The following is a 19,768-nucleotide window of genomic DNA, read 5'->3' as shown; positions in this document are numbered from 1 at the left end:
CGCCCACTACTCCACTGTGCCGCCCACTACTCCACTGTGCCGCCCACTACTCCACTGTGCCGCCCACTACTCCACTGTGCCGCCCACTACTCCACTGTGCCGCCCACTACTCCACTGTGCCGCCCACTACTCCACTGTGCCGCCCACTACTCCACTGTGCCGCCCACTACTCCACTGTGCCGCCCATATTTGCCAGGCACATCAATAAAGCTTCATCAAGTCCACAGTCAGTGGCGCCCTCTAGCAGGAAAGTCTGGATCACTTAATGCTGCCCCCTGCTGACCAGATCCATGGCGATGCGGATTTCATTTTCCAGCAGGACCTGGCGCCTGCCCACACTGTCAAAGCTACCAATACCTGGTCACGTGATCACTGTGCTTGATTGGCCAGCAAACTCGCCCCGACCTAAATCCCATAGAGAATCTGTGGAAGATGAGAGACATCAGACCCAACAATGCAGACCAGGTGAAGGACCTGGGCTTCCATAACACCTCAGCAGTGCCACGGGCTGATCTCCTCCATGCCACGCCGCATCGATGCCGCAATTCATACAAAAGGAGCCCCGACCAACTACTGAGTGCATCCTATACTGTACATGGACAGACTTCTCACTAAGACAACATTTCTGGATTAAAAATACTTTTTTTTTTGTGGTATTTTTTGTAATATTCCGATTTTCTGAGATACTGAATTTTGGGGTGTCACTCGCTGTAAGCCAGAATCATCCTCATGAAATAATATATCGCGCTGTGTGTAACAAATCTATATAAAATATATCAGTTTCAGTTTTTTGAATTGAATTACTGAAATTCATTCACCTTTTGATGATATTCTAATTTGACGAGATGCACCCGTATAACGAGACCCCGCCCCCCCACCCCAAATCTATGCTGGGCAACAACTATCTATACGAATGATAACCGTACCTTCTGTGCAGCGGTGCGGAGCTCAGCCAGAGCGGCAGCCAAGTTCTTTATGCATTGACCAAGCTGCATGGCGGACGCCGGATCCGAGACGGTCGGGACGGCCGACTTCCCGGCAGCCATCAGTTTACCGCCAGGCTGTAATGAGAGGAAGAACACGGTGAGTTTGGTGTCTGGGAGAAGAAGGGATAGAGAAGACAGTCGGGGTTCACCATGACACACGGGGTGCGGCTTCCTCAGACCGAGGCGGTCACACCATACAAGGTGATATCAGACGGTATAAATACGCCACCTGCAGGAAGTTCTGGCTGGCACTGATGAGGGACAGTTGGGCGCTCGGACTCTCTGGCTGCGATTGGCTGCCTCGAACTCCCTGAACCAACATCGGGATCTGCTCTGCCACAACCTGCGGGAGAAAGATAACCATGAATGGGAGGACACGTCACATAAAAGGTTCTCTGTAATGTCCCACCAGGTGGGGGCGGGGGGTGGAGGACAAACCGGCCTATACAGCACAGAAGCCAGGAATGGCGGCGTGCAGATCACACACCTTGCAGCTTTGCACCAGCTGTTGCTGGGCGGCGGGGTTCTTGTTGCTGGATGCGGCGTTCTGCGCGGCGGCAATGGTTTGCGTGGCTGAAGCGGCCGCCTGCTTGGCTGCTTGCTGAAATAAAAAAATAAAAAAACAAGAAACAAGCAGGGTGAATGATTTGTTGTTGACATAAAGCTCCGCCCCTGATCAGTCAGACTCCACCCAGTTGGGGACATTTCCGGGAATCGGTCATCGGCTAGAACACGCACCTCCAGCTTGTGCACCAGCTTCTTCTTGATGGCGTTCTGTGCGGCGGCGTTGGTGGCCATGCGCAGGCCCTCCGCAGCTTCGCGCAGCCTCTGTTGTTGCTCCTCACTGTCCGGATTGGCAGCTGCACCCTGGAGGGGGGGGGGGGGGGAGAGAGAGAGAGAGAGAGAGAGAGGAGGGGGTTAGATAAACCACGCCCCCTTCCTCTCCTGAGAATCATGGTATGGCAGAGCATGAAAACGCACCTTGGCCGCCTCCACCATCCGAGCCGTGGCATCAGCCAGAAGTTTGGCAGCGCTGAGAAGTTTTCGGGAATTCTCCAGATCGCTCTCCTGCTCGGCGTCTGCCTTGATAGCGCCCACCAGATCCGACGTGGCCTGAGCGAGGATTCGCGCCTGTCGCACCATCTCTCCTACAGACCGATCGAAATATGAGCGCAAATCATACATACAAGAGCGATTACGACTACAGATCGCCTCCGGACAAACTTTATTGTGTTATTAACAGTTTGACGGGTCAGGGCTTTGTAATGAAAGCGATCCTTCATTCAGACTTCCCCTGATGAAGTCACGTGACGAACACGCGTCGGGACACAGCAACCAGGAAGTGACGTAGACCGAGCCCGCAGCTCGTTTATACACGGCTTGTACAGACTGTTTGTGAGCATTTTTAAACTGTTTTAATAACAATAAACCTGTTGAAGCACTTTAGACTCGGTTCACACAGGCGCAACTCGTCCAGGCGACTTCGCCGCCTGACAAGTCGCCCCCGTTCTGTACTACGGAACCGTTCTAATAGGAGCGACTCAAGTCGCTCCGACTTAGAAAAAAGGTTCCTGTACTACTTTTGGCATGACTTCGGGCGACTTGCATTGACTTCTATACAGAAGTCATTTTGCAAGTCGCCGCTGAGGTCGCGGCGCTGCAAGTCGTGCCGCGTCCTGTGTGAACCGAGCCTTACACTATGGAGTATTCTTCCTCCATCTCTGCTTAAACCCATGTATATGCCACACCACTGAGGAACCCTGACTGCAATACCACAGTGGAAACCCCCTTTAAAAGGGACCATATCATTGGTCAGGACCTGGGCACCCCACAGTAAAGGGAAAATTCCGCTAAAGGATGCCGAAAAGCTCTCTATATATACGCTGTTACCTTACAGCGGTAAGGTAAGGGGACATCCATTACTGGTATATACGGGACCACCAAGGCCATATCCCCTTCCACCAGCACCACTGCCCTTCCCATTGCAACAGCTCCACATCATATATCTTGTTGAAGAAGTCACACCCTATGCGATTTTGAGAATAATCGCAGCACTTTGCACTGAAAACTGACTTTTTGTCTGATACACTTATATTTTTTGTCACTGAATTATTATTTATGTTTGAAGGTTTGCCTATGTGCACCACAGCAGAACACCTGCACTCTATGCGATTTTAGGATCGCAACACGCTGCACTTTTGAATGTTATATTGTGTTTTTTCTTTTTTCTTGTTTTTATTATTTCACGGTTTTATGTTGTAGATTTTACACTAATAGTAACGAACATTATTGTTTTATCAGCCACAGTGGCACATTGGAATATTTGCACTTTTATGCGACTATCGGATCGCAACACGTTGGACTTTGGATTTTATATGAATTTTCACTATTTTATGTATTTATGTTGTGGACTATTAGTAGAAATGAGTGTTGCTGTTTAAACTAGTCACATAGACATACCCAGACCTGTATTGTTTACTGGATATCCCCCCATTGCGAATTTAATATACTGCTTTTATCAATAGATATATCCTCCTTGTGTACAGCGCACCACTACCCTTCTTACTCATTATTCCCCGAGGTTCAGATATTTCCCTTTCAGTGTGTGCAGCAGTGCCCTATCTCCCTCTATTTCCCTGGCGTGGCGCAGGAATACTTCTTTTCCACTGATCCTTCATTAACCTCCCTGGCGGTATTTCCCGAGTCTGGCTCGGGGGTGAGATTTCACTACCAAAAGCGGTAACCCCCGGGATCTCATCGCAGGATCCATGTAGAGGTGATTTACCTTGTCCCCTGGGATCCTGCGATGTCTCCCTGCTGCGATCTGCAAGCCGCTGTGTCTCGCTTGATCCGTCACAGTGCCCTGGCTCCGTTCCCTGCGAGCGCTGCGATGCACGGGGACGGAGTTCGGGGGCCGAATTCAAAAAGTAAAAAACACAGTATAGATACAGCATACAGTCATCTTACAGATTACAACACTGGATCAAATAATTCCACAACCCCTTTTGTCCCCAGTGGTCTGTCCCGTTTTAACGGCACCGCTTCCAGCACCTAAAATCCGAAATAATCATACCGCCAGGGAGGTTAACCCCATAATGTGACCCCACCCCATCATACTTCCAGGGCTCCGCCGTCCTACATGGCAGGGCGGAGGGGAAGGAGAGCAGCGAACATCTGTTCCCACGATCTCCCATTGCTGGAGTGAAGCTGGAAATGACACATTTGGTTTGAGGTGCCCCTTGCAGGGAAGAAGCGAATGAAGCGCAGTCTGCACTCCGTTGGCTTCATCAGAAGGCAGGCGACACATCAGGGGTCTAAAATTAACCTATGCGACATAAAAAAAATAGAAGCAGCACCATTTTATTCTCCAGCACCTCTGCTTTCAGAAAATAAAATGTTTGGGGGTTTTAGAGATCTGCCTTAAAGTCCCCCAGGGGGTGACTTTGCCCCCCAACTTCCTCCTTGCCCCCCAACTTCCTCCCCCAGGGGGTGACTTTGCCCCCCAACTTCCTCCCCCAGGGGGCGACTTTGCCTGACATCCTTTCCAGGACAGTAATAGATGGAAATCTCTGCAGTGAACCTCTATAAATGACTTCCTCGGAATAAAGACTGACCGGCATCTCCCATAGAGCTGAAGATGTTCTCGGTCACATTGAGGATGGTATCGGTGGCCTGGTCATATCTGCCGGTTGGAGGTCCTCCGGTGGCATTCTTCTTGATGTGTTGCAATAGGTCGTTGAGCGCCTGGGTGACAGCGGATGCCGCCACACCGACAGCCTTCAGGAGTTCCGGGTCTCCGGTAGCTTCTTTAGAAGACTCAACACAGCCTTCCACTGACTTGGCCACCTGCTTTCCGGCCTCCAACAGCTGCTCCTGACAAACCGGGGAACTGATGGTTGGAGCCACAACCTGGGAGGGAGACATGGGTGGTTAGTGTGCCAAACATTTAGCAAAGGGAGGAGGGTGACAGGCACCGTGAGATCTCTTACCTTAGTGCATGCCACCAGCTGAGAAGTGGAAAGTGCGCACTGCGTGGCGGCAGCGATGACTTGGCCCTGCTGCATGGGGTCATCCGTCCGCTCGGCTACATTCTTCGCCTTCAGCACCAGAGCTGCCGCCGCACTCGCCACGGCCTTTGCCAGCTGCATAAGCATGTCCTGGAGAGAGTACGGGGGAGGAGAATTAAAGCAAGTCCAGAGACACAGAAAGACCCACCGAACCCATATTATACAAGGAAGAATTAGGGGAATGTCACCAGTGAGTGGAATGTCCCACCACCAAGCAATTGGTCCTACAAAATGGTCCCCCTATGAAACCTTTTTTAGAAACAAAACTAGACATTAATGACACCACAGTTATCCGATCAGAGCAGAGGAGCTAAAAGTTACTGAGATTACAAATTAGATTTATAGGCAACCCCAACATAGAGGCCTCCCGACTTTTACACTCTACATAATGGATACCTCAGACTAGACATGACCTGTCTACTTCTATTAGGGTGATGGACACCTCAAACTAGACATGACCTGCCTACTTCTTCATGGTGGACACCTCAAACTAGACATGACCTGACTACTCTCCTCCGTGACAGACATCTCGGGACATGACCTGCCTACTCCTATTCCACCAATGGACACCTCAGACTAGACATGACCTGACTTCTCCTATTCCATCAATAGACAATGGCTACAAGCTGGGAACTTGTCCATTGAGGAAGGACCTCTGAATGGACCCATTCACAGATAACCAAAACTAGAGGTCTACAATCTCCCAATCATTCCTTCTTCAACTCAGTCAACTTTACTGCTGAACCTGCAACTGAGACGAGTGCAGCCCAGGCAAGAATTTATCAGCTCACAAAATTTCTGGCAGGATCACCGGGTAGTTTTTTTTATCTCTTACTGAACAGAATGCTCTCAAAAGGATATTTATCAGACCAAAAGGAAGTAAATAAGAGAAGTTTATTGTCGGGGTGTACAAACACTCCATGCATTTAGGAAGCCCATCGCTGAGACCATGCAGATCTCACCAATACCAACCAACAGTCCCATGGAGAACTGCTCATCAACCATAAAGAAGTCCATCACTAAGACCACCCAGAACCACCCAATACCAACCAACAGTCCCATGGAGAGCTCCTCATCAACCATAAATAAGTCCATCACTAAGACCATCACTAAGACCACCCAGAACCCCCCAGTACCAACCAACAGTCCCATGGAGAACTCCTCATCAACCATAAAGAAGTCCATCACTAAGGCCACCCAGAACCCCCCAATACCAACCAACAGTCCCATGGAGAGCTCCTCATCAACCATAAATAAGTCCATCACTAAGACCATCACTAAGACCATCCAGAACCCCCCAGTACTAACCAAAGATCCCATGGAGAACTCATCATCAGACATTAAGATGTCCAACACTTAAACACTGTTCAGAACCAACCAATACCAACTACCAGTCCCATGGAGAATTCAGCATCAGCCATTAAGAAGCCCATCACCTAGACCAGTGATGGCAAACCTTGGCACCCCAGATGTTTTGGAACTACATTCCCATGATGCTCATACACTCTGCAGTGTAGTGGAGCACCAAGGTTACCAAGGTTCGCCATCAGTGATCTAGACCATCCGCCAATACCAACCTACGGTCCCATGAAGAACTCGTACTCAGCGAAGCTCATCACCTAGACCACTGGTCTCCAAACTGTGACCCTGGGGCCAGATGCAGCTCTTTGCTTGTCCTTATCCGGTGATTGGGTCAATCTTTCCTCCAGCTGACACCAGCGATGGGGCATCATTACTCCCACTGACATCATCGATTCCTCCCACTCATACCAATAATGAGACAATATTGCTCCCACTAAAACCAACAATGGGGCATTTCTCCTCCCAACTGGCCACAATCTGGCCCCCCTAAAGCCTGAAGAACAGTAAACTGCCCCTTTGTTTGGAATAATTGGTGAACCCTAACCTAGACCATCCACCAATACCAACCAAAGGTGCCATTAAGAACTCGACCGCCATAAAAAAAGCCTGTCGCCTAGATCTGAAATGGATAAGAACTACAAACTAGTTCGAGGTTATCTGCTGCTGTTTCCAATTAAAAAGTATAAATGTGCAGCACATTAGAAGTAAACACTCTCTGGGATACGTTCAGCTCGGGCTACTTCTCCAGAACATACTAAAACTATCTGTCACATGAAGAACTCATCAGCCTTTAAGAAATGTTGAGAACCCAACAATACCAACCAATTGTCCCATGGAGAACTCTTCTTCAGCCACTAAGAAGCCCACCTCCTAGATCAGGGGTCTCCAAACTCTGGCCCTCCAGTTGTTTAGGAACTACAATTCCCATCATGCCTAGTCATGTCTTTGAAGGTCAGAGTTTTACAATGCCTCATGGGACGTGCAGCTCTGCAACAGCTGGAGGGCTGTAGTTTGGAGATCCCTGCCTTAGACCATCCAGGACCCATCAATACCAACAAACAGTCCCACAGAGAACTCTTTTTCAGCCACTAAGCAGCCAATTCCCTCTTAGACTATCCAGGACCCACCAATACCAACCACCAGTCCCATGGACAACTCTTATTTAGCCACCAAGAAGCCGATCAACGAGACCATCCAGAACCCACCAATACCAACGGACAGTCCCACAGAGAGCTCTTATTTAGCCACTAAGAAGTCCAATCACTGAGACCACCCAGAACCCACCACCCAATTACAGGAAAGCCCAGAGTTCAACTCCAAAGACCACCTCCACCTAAAACTATTTCTAGATTATATTTTTAGTTTAAGATGGTGAGAAGAGGTTAGATACTCCTTTGGGTTCTAGGCTTTCTTTGGGAGCATTTACCATCACTAACCCTATCCTGGTTAGGGGGTGCTGACAGACAGGAAGTGATGACATTTCCTCAATGGAAGGCCAGCGAGTAAACAAAAGTGGGGCAGGCTTAGACTCTATGTGGGGTTTTTCTGGGTTTTTCATTCCATTGACCCGTTTTCCTCATTTCTGGTGTCAGAGGTATTATTTATTGGCTAGCTGGGTCGAATGCTGAGGAATATTCATATTTTTCTGTGTATTGTCCCACTCGGGTGCCTTCCCCCGACTAGCTATAAATTGTTTTGCGCGGCTGCCATGTTTTGGTTTGTTGGACTCACACTGGGGGTCTTTGTGTGTTGCCGGACCTTTACAGAGGCTGTTGCCATCTATATGGAGGCCAGGCTGAGAACTTAGTCAGGGTTAGGGAGGGCTCTCCGCAGAGGTGCTGTGGTAGAGCAGGTTGGCTTTATATGCAATAGCAAAAAACAGAATGTTGACCAACAGTATGATTTTTCTATGCTGACCAGCTAGACCAAGCTTTGGAGACTATCTTAGAAGGACAAGAAGTGGTGGGGAACCTCCCCGGGTGGGACACATAGAGCTTCTAAACCTTCCTCACACAATCTAAAACTAGAACCAAAGTCTGCTCCGGAGTCGGCTATAAGGGACTACCCCAAACTCTGATTTCATCAGTGATAATGGTCGGAGAGGGATTGAAGTGAGCATGCACAATCACCGGAGAAGTCTTCTACTGTGTGATTAATAGAAATGATTTGGAGAACTTCCCGCAATCAACTTCCAACATTGTAATCAGGAAAGAAATCAAAGTGCCGCTTCCCACAGGAAACGTGAGGAAAGCTGGAGAAGAGACCGCATGAAGCCAAAACCCAACACCATCCAGAGAAGGAGGGAGAGAGGCTGGCCCCAGCCAGGCCTCCCCAGTTACCGTTTTCTGCTCAGGCAGCGCGTTCGCTGTGCGGGTGACCCTGGCTGCAGAGATCTGTAGGAATCCACAAAAACACAGATATTGCCAGAGGAAGCTGAAGCTGGGGAGAGGAGAACATTGCAGGACAAGGTGGAGCAGAGGGACACGGACTGAAGAAGACAATATGCAGAGACACAGGAGGTACATTGTAGGTGGAGGGCCACCTTATACTGGGCGGGACTAGGAAAAGCCTGAGATAAACATAGGAATGAGTCTCTTGTATGGCCTCTGTGAGGTTCACAGCTGGGATGATAAAGACGGTCAGGTTCAACCCGAATATGAATGGAAAGGTCAATCAACCTGGTAATGGGCATAAGGCGGCCATATTCCAGACATTATACTGGACTACAGATATAATGGGGGTGACTGGGATCTGGGGGAGTCATTCATCCTAATACTGGGCATAAGGCGGCCATATTCCAGACATTATACTGGACTACAGATATAATGGGGGTGACTGGGATCTGGGGGAGTCATTCATCCTAATACTGGGCATAAGGCGGCCATATTCCAGACATTATACTGGACTACAGACATAATGGGGGTGACTGGGATCTGGGGGGAGTCATTCATCCTAATACTGGACATAAGGCTGCCATATTCCAGACATTATACTGGACTACAGACATAATGGGGTGACTGGGATCTGGGGGGGGGGGGGTCATTCCTCCTAATACGAAGGACCATTATTTGGCAGTGAATATCCAGATAACAGAGGAACAAACATGGCGGCTCACCTGAAAGCGCGGGTCCGTGTCACACTCGCCGATCTGCTGAAGTAATTCTCCGCTCGTCTGACCGACATTACCGGCTGCCTGGAGGAGGACCTGTCGGGGCTGAAGACAGAGCTGGGTATAAACATTGGCAGTATAATAGACCTATGTACAGGATATAGGGATATATACAGTGATGGTACTTACCTCCGTGCTGGCGGGTTGGGCTGTCTTCAGCAGGTCAGATACGGCTCCTGCCAGGTTCTTGGCCGCATGGAGAAGTTGTCTTCCGTTGCCTCCCTCATCCTCCATCAAAGCCGCCAGAAGCTTCACCCCGCGGGACATCTCCGTCAGGTTAGAACTGATGGTTGTGACTGCGCAACCCACCGCCGTGTAATCCGTGTCTGCGGGATCACCTACAGAATGGAGGCATCAATTACAGCAATGTACTCACCTCCTTCAATTTACAGGACCGACACCCCAGAGACCTTTGCTTTTATGCCACAATAAATCACCACATCATACAGACACTGCCTGCCAACTCCACAATCATCGGGGTCGGCACACCGCCATGGAGGTCAGTTCCTCTAAACTAAACTTCCATAACAATGGGATCCTCCATCAAAGCTTGGAGTTGTCGCTTCCTCAGAAGCAAACCTACCAAAACCAGCAGTGTAAACACTGGGGGAGGGGGTACACCCTGCAAACCTAGAAAGCAGCAACCTTGTTGGCCATCAAGACCGCCATCATACTAGGTAACAACCAAGAGTTGGAGGAGGTGGAAGGAGAAGATACATGATCTAATTTCCTCAGACGAGATCTTCATATCGGAGATTCTGATATTTAGGGGCTCAAGAGGCTAAATGATAATATGTGGGGAAGGCCTGGAGATCCCCACAATTCCTCCATGCTTGAGGTTTAGGCAGGGTCAGGTTTCTGTCAGACACTATGACATCACTCAGTGCCCGCCTATCTCTTTCCATGAGACAGTAATACTCCTCCAGTAAATGTGCCTGCTCCCAAGGAAGGATCGTTATCATCCACCCACAATCTCCATTATAACATGTCCAACCAGAAGCCTTCATAGCAGACATCGGACAGATGTGGATAATCTCACCTGCGGTCAGGTTGACAACGGAGGCGGTTCCTGCGGTGATGGCGTCCACCTGGGAGTGGATCTCATGTTTGGATTCATCCATCTTGTTTTTCCTCCAAGCCTTGGCAGCCTGCAGAGAGAAATGTCATCACATGAAGCACCCAGCTGTAGAAATCTCTCACCAGGGTGATCGTTATTCTAATGGTTAGAGCAAGAATCTCTCTGGGAGACAATAAAAATTCCACCCCTATGGAGGACACTATACTAACCATCCAACCACTGCTGGGGTCTATACAGAGGTCTATACTAACCATCCAACCACTGCTGAGGTCTATACCAACCATCCAACCACTGCTGAGGTCTATACTAACCATCCAACCACTGCTGAGGTCTATACTAACCATCCAACCACTGCTGAGGTCTATACTAACCATCCAACCACTGCTGAGGTATATACTAACCATCCAACCACTGCTGAGGTCTATACCAACCATCCAACCACTGCTGAGGTCTATACTAACCATCCAACCACTGCTGAGGTCTATACAGAGGTCTATACTAACCATCCAACCCCTGCTGAGGTCTATACAGAGGTCTATACTAAACATCCAACCCCTGCTGAGGTCTATACAGAGGTCTATACTAACCATCCAACCCCTGCTGAGGTCTATACAGAGGTCTATACTAAACATCCAACCACTGCTGAGGTCTATACTAACCATCCAACCACTGCTGAGGTCTATACTAACCATCCAACCACTGCTGAGGTATATACTAACCATCCAACCACTGCTGAGGTCTATACCAACCATCCAACCACTGCTGAGGTCTATACTAACCATCCAACCACTGCTGAGGTCTATACAGAGGTCTATACTAAACATCCAACCCCTGCTGAGGTCTATACAGAGGTCTATACTAACCATCCAACCCCTGCTGAGGTCTATACAGAGGTCTATACTAAACATCCAACCACTGCTGAGGTCTATACTAACCATCCAACCACTGCTGAGGTATATACTAACCATCCAACCACTGCTGAGGTCTATACTAACCATCCAACCACTGCTGAGGTCTATACTAAACATCCAACCCCTGCTGAGGTCTATACAGAGGTCTATACTAACCATCCAACCCCTGCTGAGGTCTATACAGAGGTCTATACTAACCATCCAACCCCTGCTGAGGTCTATACAGAGGTCTATACTAAACATCCAACCCCTGCTGAGGTCTATACAGAGGTCTATACTAACCATCCAACCCCTGCTGAGGTCTATACAGAGGTCTATACTAACCATCCAACCACTGCTGAGGTCTATACAGAGGTCTATACTAACCATCCAACCCCTGCTGAGGTCTATACAGAGGTCTATACTAACCATCCAACCACTGCTGAGGTCTATACAGAGGTCTATACTAAACATCCAACCCCTGCTGAGGTCTATACAGAGGTCTATACTAACCATCCAACCACTGCTGAGGTCTATACAGAGGTCTATACAGAGGTCTATACTAACCATCCAACCCCTGCTGAGGTCTATACAGAGGTCTATACTAACCATCCAACCCCTGCTGAGGTCTATACAGAGGTCTATACTAACCATCCAACCACTGCTGAGGTCTATACAGAGGTCTATACTAACCATCCAACCACTGCTGAGGTCTATACAGAGGTCTATACTAACCATCCAACCACTGCTGAGGTCTATACCGAGGTCTATACTAACCATCCAACCACCACAGAGGACTACATTGACACTATGTGACCCTCTAACCACTTCCGATCTCTATGCTTACACTATTGGGCCATGTAGCCTCCATGGAGATCTTATACTCTCACTATATGTCCATCCCAATTACTGCTGAGGCCTAGATGAGCACAACATGTCCATTCAGCCACCAGAGAGGTCTATACTGACACTATACGTCCATCCAATCACTGAAAAGGTCTATACTGACACTATACGTCCATCCAATCACTGATGAGGTCTATACTGACACTATATGCCCATCCAATCACTGATAAGGTCTATACTGACACTATACGCCCATCCAATCACTGATAAGGTCTATACTGACACTATACGTCCATCCAATCAGTGATAAGGTCTATACTGACACTATATGACCTTCCAGACACCACAGAGGACTACGTTGACACTATATGACCCTCAAAACTACTGCTGAGGTCTGTACTGTAAGTACATGACCATTCACCCAGAGGCCAATACTGACACTAAATGAGCACCCAGAAAGTGATGTATACTGGTCCCCCACTACAGAAGACTATACAGACACATGTATGGCATCCAGTACTCACGGCATCTTGTCCCAGGGGTGGCAGAGTATCGAAGTCATCCAGGGAGGCTTGGGCAGCGTTCACAGCATTCATACTTGAGTTTATCGTACCGGTGAGGGCCTGCTGGGCAGAGGTCTGCAGAGGAGAAGGAACAATGAGTAGAGTTTTAGCTGAGGGCATTATCATCTGAAGGACATAGGCTGGGAAGAAGGACTCCACAGACGAGCAGTGTAGTAGCCAAGTGCTCAACGATATGGTACACACAGGTCATAGGTGATAGAAGAGCAGAGAGAAGAGGAGGACAGATGACGATGAATGAAGAGCGAGTGAAGGCATGAAACATGATCACAGTCTTACCAGTGGTGGCATGTGTCCCCAGTGCATCTGTCCACTTGTGATCTGCTGCTGAGCCTGTGGCATGGAGCCCACCTGGAAGTTTTCAGGTCCTCCAGCCCCAGAACGCATGATGGCTGGAAGAGCTACAGAGCCATGCTCCACCTTCCCCACAGAATTAAACTGCTGCTGAAGAAGCGTGGACCTGAAGAGGAGCAGAGAAGGTAGGTTACCATCCATCATATGACAGCTCAGGGGCCCCCTAACCTAGACTATGACCTGCCATCACATGGCCCCCAAATCTGGATAACAACCTTCAATCCAATCATACGATAGCTCAGAGGTCCCCAAACCTGGATTACGACCTTCAATACAATCATATGATGGCTCAGAGGTCCCCAAACCTGGATTACGACCTTCAATACAATCATATGATGGCTCAGAGGTCCCCAAACCTGGATTACGACCTTCAATACAATCATATGATGGCTCAGAGGTCCCCAAACCTGGATTACGACCTTCAATACAATCATATGATGGCTCAGAGGTCCCCAAACCTGGATTACGACCTTCAATACAATCATATGATGGCTCAGAGGTCCCCAAACCTGGATTACGACCTTCAATACAATCATATGATGGCTCAGAGGTCCCCAAACCTGGATTACGACCTTCAATACAATCATATGATGGCTCAGAGGTCCCCAAACCTGGATTACGACCTTCAATACAATCATATGATGGCTCAGAGGTCCCCAAACCTGGATTACGACCTTCAATACAATCATATGATGGCTCAGAGGTCCCCAAACCTGGATTACGGCCTTCAATACAATCATATGATGGCTCAGAGGTCCCCAAACCTGGATTATGACCTTCAATCATAGGACAGCTCAGTGGCCCCCAAACCTGGATAACAACCTTCAATACAATCATATGATAGCTCAGAGGTCCCCAAACCTGGATTACGACCTTCAATACAATCATATGATGGCTCAGAGGTCCCCAAACCTGGATTACGACCTTCAATACAATCATATGATGGCTCAGAGGTCCCCAAACCTGGATTACGACCTTCCGTCATATGGCAGCTCACTGGCTCCCAAACCTAGCCTATGACCTGCCATCATATGACAGGTCAGAGATGTCCAAAATCTGAACTATGGGCCTGGATTATGACCTTCCATTATACCATATAACATGGAGTTCCCCCAAAACCTGGACTATGACCTTCTATCATATGACAGCTCGAAGTTCCCAAAACCTGAAATATAACCTTCAATCATATAATTGCCCTAAAACCTGAACTATGACCTTCCATTATATCATATGATGGCTCCCTAAAACCTGGAATATGACCCTTCCATCACACGATGGCTCCCCAAAACGTGGAGTATGGCCTTCCATCACATCATATGAAGGCTCGCCAAAGCCTGGAGTATGACCTTCTATTATATCACATGAAAGCTCCCTAAAACCAGGACTACGACCTTCCATCATATGATGACTCCCCAAAACCAGGACTACGACCTTCCATATCATGTCTCTCCAAAATCTGGACTACGACCTTACATCATATTCCAGGACAGCTCAGAGGTCCCCCGAAAACCTGGCTTATGACCTTCCATCTAATGCTTTAACAGCAGAGGTGCTGGATATTGATGGCCTGAATAATGGGGTCACTTCTATCCAGGAAGAGGCAGGTCCAGAAGCAAACACCCAATATACACATGATATTGTGCAGTCTACAAATAAGTTCTGCTAATTGTTATTTCTTTCAATTCTAAAGTTTTGAAGATAATGGGGACGGAGGTTATCTGGCTTCCATTGAGGCCACCCCCCCAGGATGGAGACATTTTTATTGTCTGGCAAAGCTCCCCAGGAGAACACGGAGCCACGTTCAATGACAACAATAAATAACATAGGATCAGAAATGAGAGTCCAGTCTTCGGGGGGAGACATCTTACTTCTTGGGTGACACCGAGTCCTCCAACATGGTCGATTCCTCATCTCCCTCCAAACCAAAGTGGTCTTTACTCTTTTTCTAGAAAGAGAAAGGAAGACACAGGGTGTTAGTTGCAGAATAACAGAAGTACATTGTGTTGCGTGCATCATGAAGTGGACACCTACAGGAAGTGCATTGTCTGAAGCAGGAGGTCTGGGGCTCTCCCAGGTAGATGTCCTTAGCCTATGGAAATGTACAGAACATGTCCCATTGTTTGTGCCTTGACTGATCACCAGACACACATAGGAAGTGCAGGAGCAAGAAGTCAGAGGCTCTCCCAGACAGATGCCCCCAGTCTATGGAATTGTGCAGACAATTTCCTACTGTTGGTGTTTGATGTATGTCCACCATAGGAAGATCAATGCTTTAGTGGCACAATCCACAGACCAGTGTAAAAAGGAATTTGATGGGTGGTTGGTGTGCGGCCATGTTCTGGCACAGCAGCCTCTGCACAGTCCTATAGACTATTGTCTGGTGATCAATGGTACCCCTGTGTGTGGACAACTAGACAGACAATTCCAAGGGGATGAAAGAAGTTTGCAGCTCTCTGAGGTGACATCACTTCACAGACCTGAACTGGAGGAGCCTGGGGCCGGACCTCCTTGGAGGAGCCCGGGGCCGGACCCCCTTGGAGGTTGCCGGGGCCGAGTCAGGCCTCTTGGAGGATCACTGAGGTCGAGGCAGGATTCTTGGAGAATCCCCGAGGCCAAACCAGGATTCTTGGAGGATCCCCGAGGCCAAACCAGGATTCTTGGAGGATCCCCGAGGCCAAACCAGGATTCTTGGAGGATCCCCGAGGCCAAACCAGGATTCTTGGAGGATCCCTGAGGCCAAACCAGGATTCTTGGAGGATCCCTGAGGCCAAACCAGGATTCTTGGAGGATCCCTGAGGTCAAACCAGGATTCTGGGAGGATCCCTGAGGTCAAACCAGGATTCTTGGAGGATCCCTGAGGTGAAACCAGGATTCTTGGAGGATCCCTGAGGCCAAACCAGGATTCTTGGAGGATCCCTGAGGCCAAACCAGGATTCTTGGAGGATCCCTGAGGCCAAACCAGGATTCTTGGAGGATCCCTGAGGCCAAACCAGGATTCTTGGAGGATCCCTGAGGTCAAACCAGGATTCTTGGAGGATCCCTGAGGTCAAACCAGGATTCTTGGGAGGATCCCCGAGGCCAAGCCAGGCTACTGGATGACTGAGGCTGAGCAAGGCTAAAGGACAAATGAATGAGACAGATGGTCACACACACCTTCTTCAGAATGATATCGATGTATCCAGCAATTAGCTGGGCAATCTGTTCTCCTTCTGTGGTCTGCACTGAGTAATATCCATCCTGATAGTCTCCAAAGTCCTAAGACAGGAAAAGATTCCTTATAAACAGTCAAGAAAACGCAGGAACGACACACTTTGGTGACAGCAGACTCACAACTCACCAGGGTGAAGCTCTTGGGAGAGGCGGCCCAACGTTTGATGTTGGTGAGGTTCCACTCCTGGATCACCTCCTTGGTCTTCTCATCCACCCTCATCACACATTCCTTCGTAATCCCCAACAGACGAGGAACTAGCTTGTTCTTCCCTTTCATCTTTTCCTGGAGGAAGACAACAGCCAAGATTTACATGTATTAGGACACTGAAACTGAATCAGAACACCAAACCGGACCAAATAAAACATGGAAACAGGTATTCCAGAGCAGCACCTCCCCCGCTCACCTTCACCAGAAAGAAGGATACACCATACGTCTTCAAGGACCGGGCCAGCTTCACGTATCGTGCCTTGGCTTCAATTTCACTCATATTTGCACAATTCTTGTGGGCCTACAAGAGAGGACAGCCATAGAACTATCAGGATGCAGGTAGGAGAACAGATGGGGTGAAGGGGGGGGGGGGGGGGTGGGTATGTGGAGGTCGGGTACAAGATACAGGAGCAGCACACATGGGGGGGGGGGGGGGATTTGGGGGTCAGGTATGAGATACAGGAAGGAGCATACAGCTCCTGTATACCCTTCTATGATCTATACACACCAATCTAATTATTCTATTACACCCGGGTGGCACAGATATACCGGTGAAGCCATATACTGTGAGCTCCACCCACACAGGGAGTACATACTGCGCGGTGCACACAGGCTCCGCCCACTCACCAGGAAGATCCTGCGCTCTCCTTTCTGTTTGATGTATTCTTTCGGCAGAAAATCTTTCAGGCTGTAGGAAGATAGAATGTCAGATGTCACCTTAAAGAGGAACTCTAATTTTCATAACATACACGTGAAAGAGTCTGATTTATACTAATCATATCAATCTGTATTAATAGACCTTGTCCATTCCTCTCCCGATGCAAGTCTAGCAGACAAGACCCGTCTGACTGGCTCAGTCTTTAACCACTTGCTTACTGGGCACTTAAACCCCCCTCAGTCCCAGACCAAATTTTCAGCTTTCAGCGCTGATGCAGTTTGAATGACAATTGCGCGGTCGTACAACACTGTACCCAAATGACATTTTTATCATTTTTTCCCCACAAATAGAGCTTTCTTTTGGTGGTATTTAATTACAGCTCGGAGTTTTATTTTTTGCTAAACAAACAAAAAAAGATGCAAAAAAAAAAAAATCATGTTTAATAGTTTGTTATAAAATTTTGCAAACAGGTAATTTTTCTCCTTCATTGAAGTGCGCTGATGAGGCGGCACTGATAGGCTGCACTGGTGGGCACTGATAGGCTGCACTGGTGGACACTGATAGGCATAGTTAAGGCGGCACTAATATGCACAGATAAGGCGGCACCGATGGGCACAGATAAGGCGGCACTGATGGGCAAAGACGGGCACGGATGGGTGGCACTAAGGGGCACTGATAGGTACCACTGATAGATGGGACTGCTGGGCACTGATAGGTGGCTCTGATAGGTGGCACTGCTGGGCGGCACTGCTGGGCACGGATATGTGGCACTGGGGTGCAGCACCTTTGTTTAGGCAGACTGTGGGCACTGCTGGGTGGCACTATGGGCACTGCTGGGTGGCACTGACAGGGGGGACACATTTTTTATTTAGGCAGGCAAAGCAGGGGGCAGGTGGGCACTGGCAGGGCTGGCCGTGATCGGGACTGATGTCCCGATCACGGCCGCCAGTGATTGGAATAATAGCCGATTACCGGCTCCGTTATATCACATGATCAGCTGTCATTGGCTGACAGCTGATCACGTGATAAGGGGTCGGGATCGACCCCTTGCACAGATCGGTGATCAGGCGAGTCTCGTAGACTCGCCGATCACAGAGCGCGCCCCTCAGGGGGCACACAGGCCGCTCGTGCAACGGGACGACGTCAATAGACGTAGTCCAGGAAAAGGAGGTCCGCGCTGTAGCCGTCATTCGGCTATAGCGCGGGTCTCAAGTGGATAAAGACCATTCAGTTGAATATAGTAAAAGGGAAAGGTGGAAGGAAGATAATGATCCAATCATCAGGGAGGGAACCAGTGTGGGGCCCGTCTTCCACGGAGAAGGGAACCAGTGTGGGGCCCGTCTTCCACGGAGAAGGGAACCAGTGTGGGGCCCGTCTTCCACGGAGAAGGGAACCAGTGTGGGGCCCGTCTTCCACGGAGAAGGGAACCAGTGTGGGGCCCGTCTTCCACGGAGAAGGGAACCAGTGTGGGGCCCGTCTTCCACGGAGAAGGGAACCAGTGTGGGGCCCGTCTTCCACGGAGAAGGGAACCAGTGTGGGGCCCGTCTTCCACGGAGAAGGGAACCAGTGTGGGGCCCGTCTTCCACGGAGAAGGGAACCAGTGTGGGGCCCGTCTTCCACAGAGAAGGGAACCAGTGTGGGGCCCGTCTTCCACAGAGAAGGGAACCAGTGTGGGGCCCGTCTTCCACAGAGAAGGGAACCAGTGTGGGGCCCGTCTTCAACAGAGAAGGGAACCAGTGTGGGGCCCGTCTTCCACAGAGAAGGGAACCAGTGTGGGGCCCGTCTTCCACAGAGAAGGGAATCAGTGTGGGGCCCGTCTTCCACAGAGAAGGGAATCAGTGTGGGGCCCGTCTTCCACAGAGAAGGGAATCAGTGTGGGGCCCGTCTTCCACAGAGAAGGGAATCAGTGTGGGGCCCGTCTTCCACAGAGAAGGGAATCAGTGTGGGGCCCGTCTTCCACGGAGAAGGGAATCAGTGTGGGGGCCGTCTTCCACGGAGAAGGGAAACACCTTAAGTGAACGGGCTGGCTTACGGGACCCAAAAGCGCACTGACTAGGAGTGCTCCTTTAGGTTATTTATTTAGGGGGCATGTGGGGGAGGTGAATAAAGTTTAAAAAGGAGTGCCCACGCATGCTCCATACGTCCAGATGAAGCTACACACGGTTTGTTGTAAAACGCGTTGACGTCACATCCGCTCGGACCCACGCTGCTGTGAAGTGGCGAACATCTCCGCTTGGGCTATGAGCCCACGATAAGGACACAGGAACAAGCCTGTTTAAAGCCGTGGGCAATAGCGGAACTAGCGCGTGCACGTTTGAACCCCTTAAAGGCACTGGAAACTGTTGCAACAGATATGGGT

At 49.3% G+C, this 19,768-nt stretch overlaps 1 protein-coding gene across 1 annotated transcript in view; it reads right to left on the bottom strand.

Annotated features, from left to right (window-relative positions):
* The window catches only part of TLN1 (talin 1), a gene marked incomplete at its 3' end in the record, with an annotated part of 64,794 nt that overhangs the window by 10,402 nt on the left and 34,624 nt on the right, over nucleotides 1-19,768 (bottom strand). The window contains 18 exon segments of the mRNA XM_077478233.1: nucleotides 927-1,061; nucleotides 1,216-1,329; nucleotides 1,474-1,587; nucleotides 1,725-1,853; nucleotides 1,968-2,134; nucleotides 4,601-4,895; nucleotides 4,976-5,143; nucleotides 8,755-8,808; nucleotides 9,531-9,629; nucleotides 9,714-9,922; nucleotides 10,624-10,732; nucleotides 12,923-13,036; nucleotides 13,259-13,439; nucleotides 15,202-15,278; nucleotides 16,487-16,588; nucleotides 16,671-16,826; nucleotides 16,948-17,052; nucleotides 17,379-17,439. Of these exon segments, the coding sequence (XP_077334359.1) occupies nucleotides 927-1,061; nucleotides 1,216-1,329; nucleotides 1,474-1,587; nucleotides 1,725-1,853; nucleotides 1,968-2,134; nucleotides 4,601-4,895; nucleotides 4,976-5,143; nucleotides 8,755-8,808; nucleotides 9,531-9,629; nucleotides 9,714-9,922; nucleotides 10,624-10,732; nucleotides 12,923-13,036; nucleotides 13,259-13,439; nucleotides 15,202-15,278; nucleotides 16,487-16,588; nucleotides 16,671-16,826; nucleotides 16,948-17,052; nucleotides 17,379-17,439 (2,389 nt within the window).

The sequence above is a fragment of the Lithobates pipiens genome, unplaced genomic scaffold (assembly GCF_037356315.1).
Source record: "Lithobates pipiens isolate NorthernLeopardFrog02 unplaced genomic scaffold, aLitPip1_a1.2 Scaffold_13, whole genome shotgun sequence".
Lineage (NCBI taxonomy): Eukaryota > Metazoa > Chordata > Amphibia > Anura > Ranidae > Lithobates > Lithobates pipiens.
This window is presented reverse-complemented; position numbering and strand designations above follow the sequence as displayed.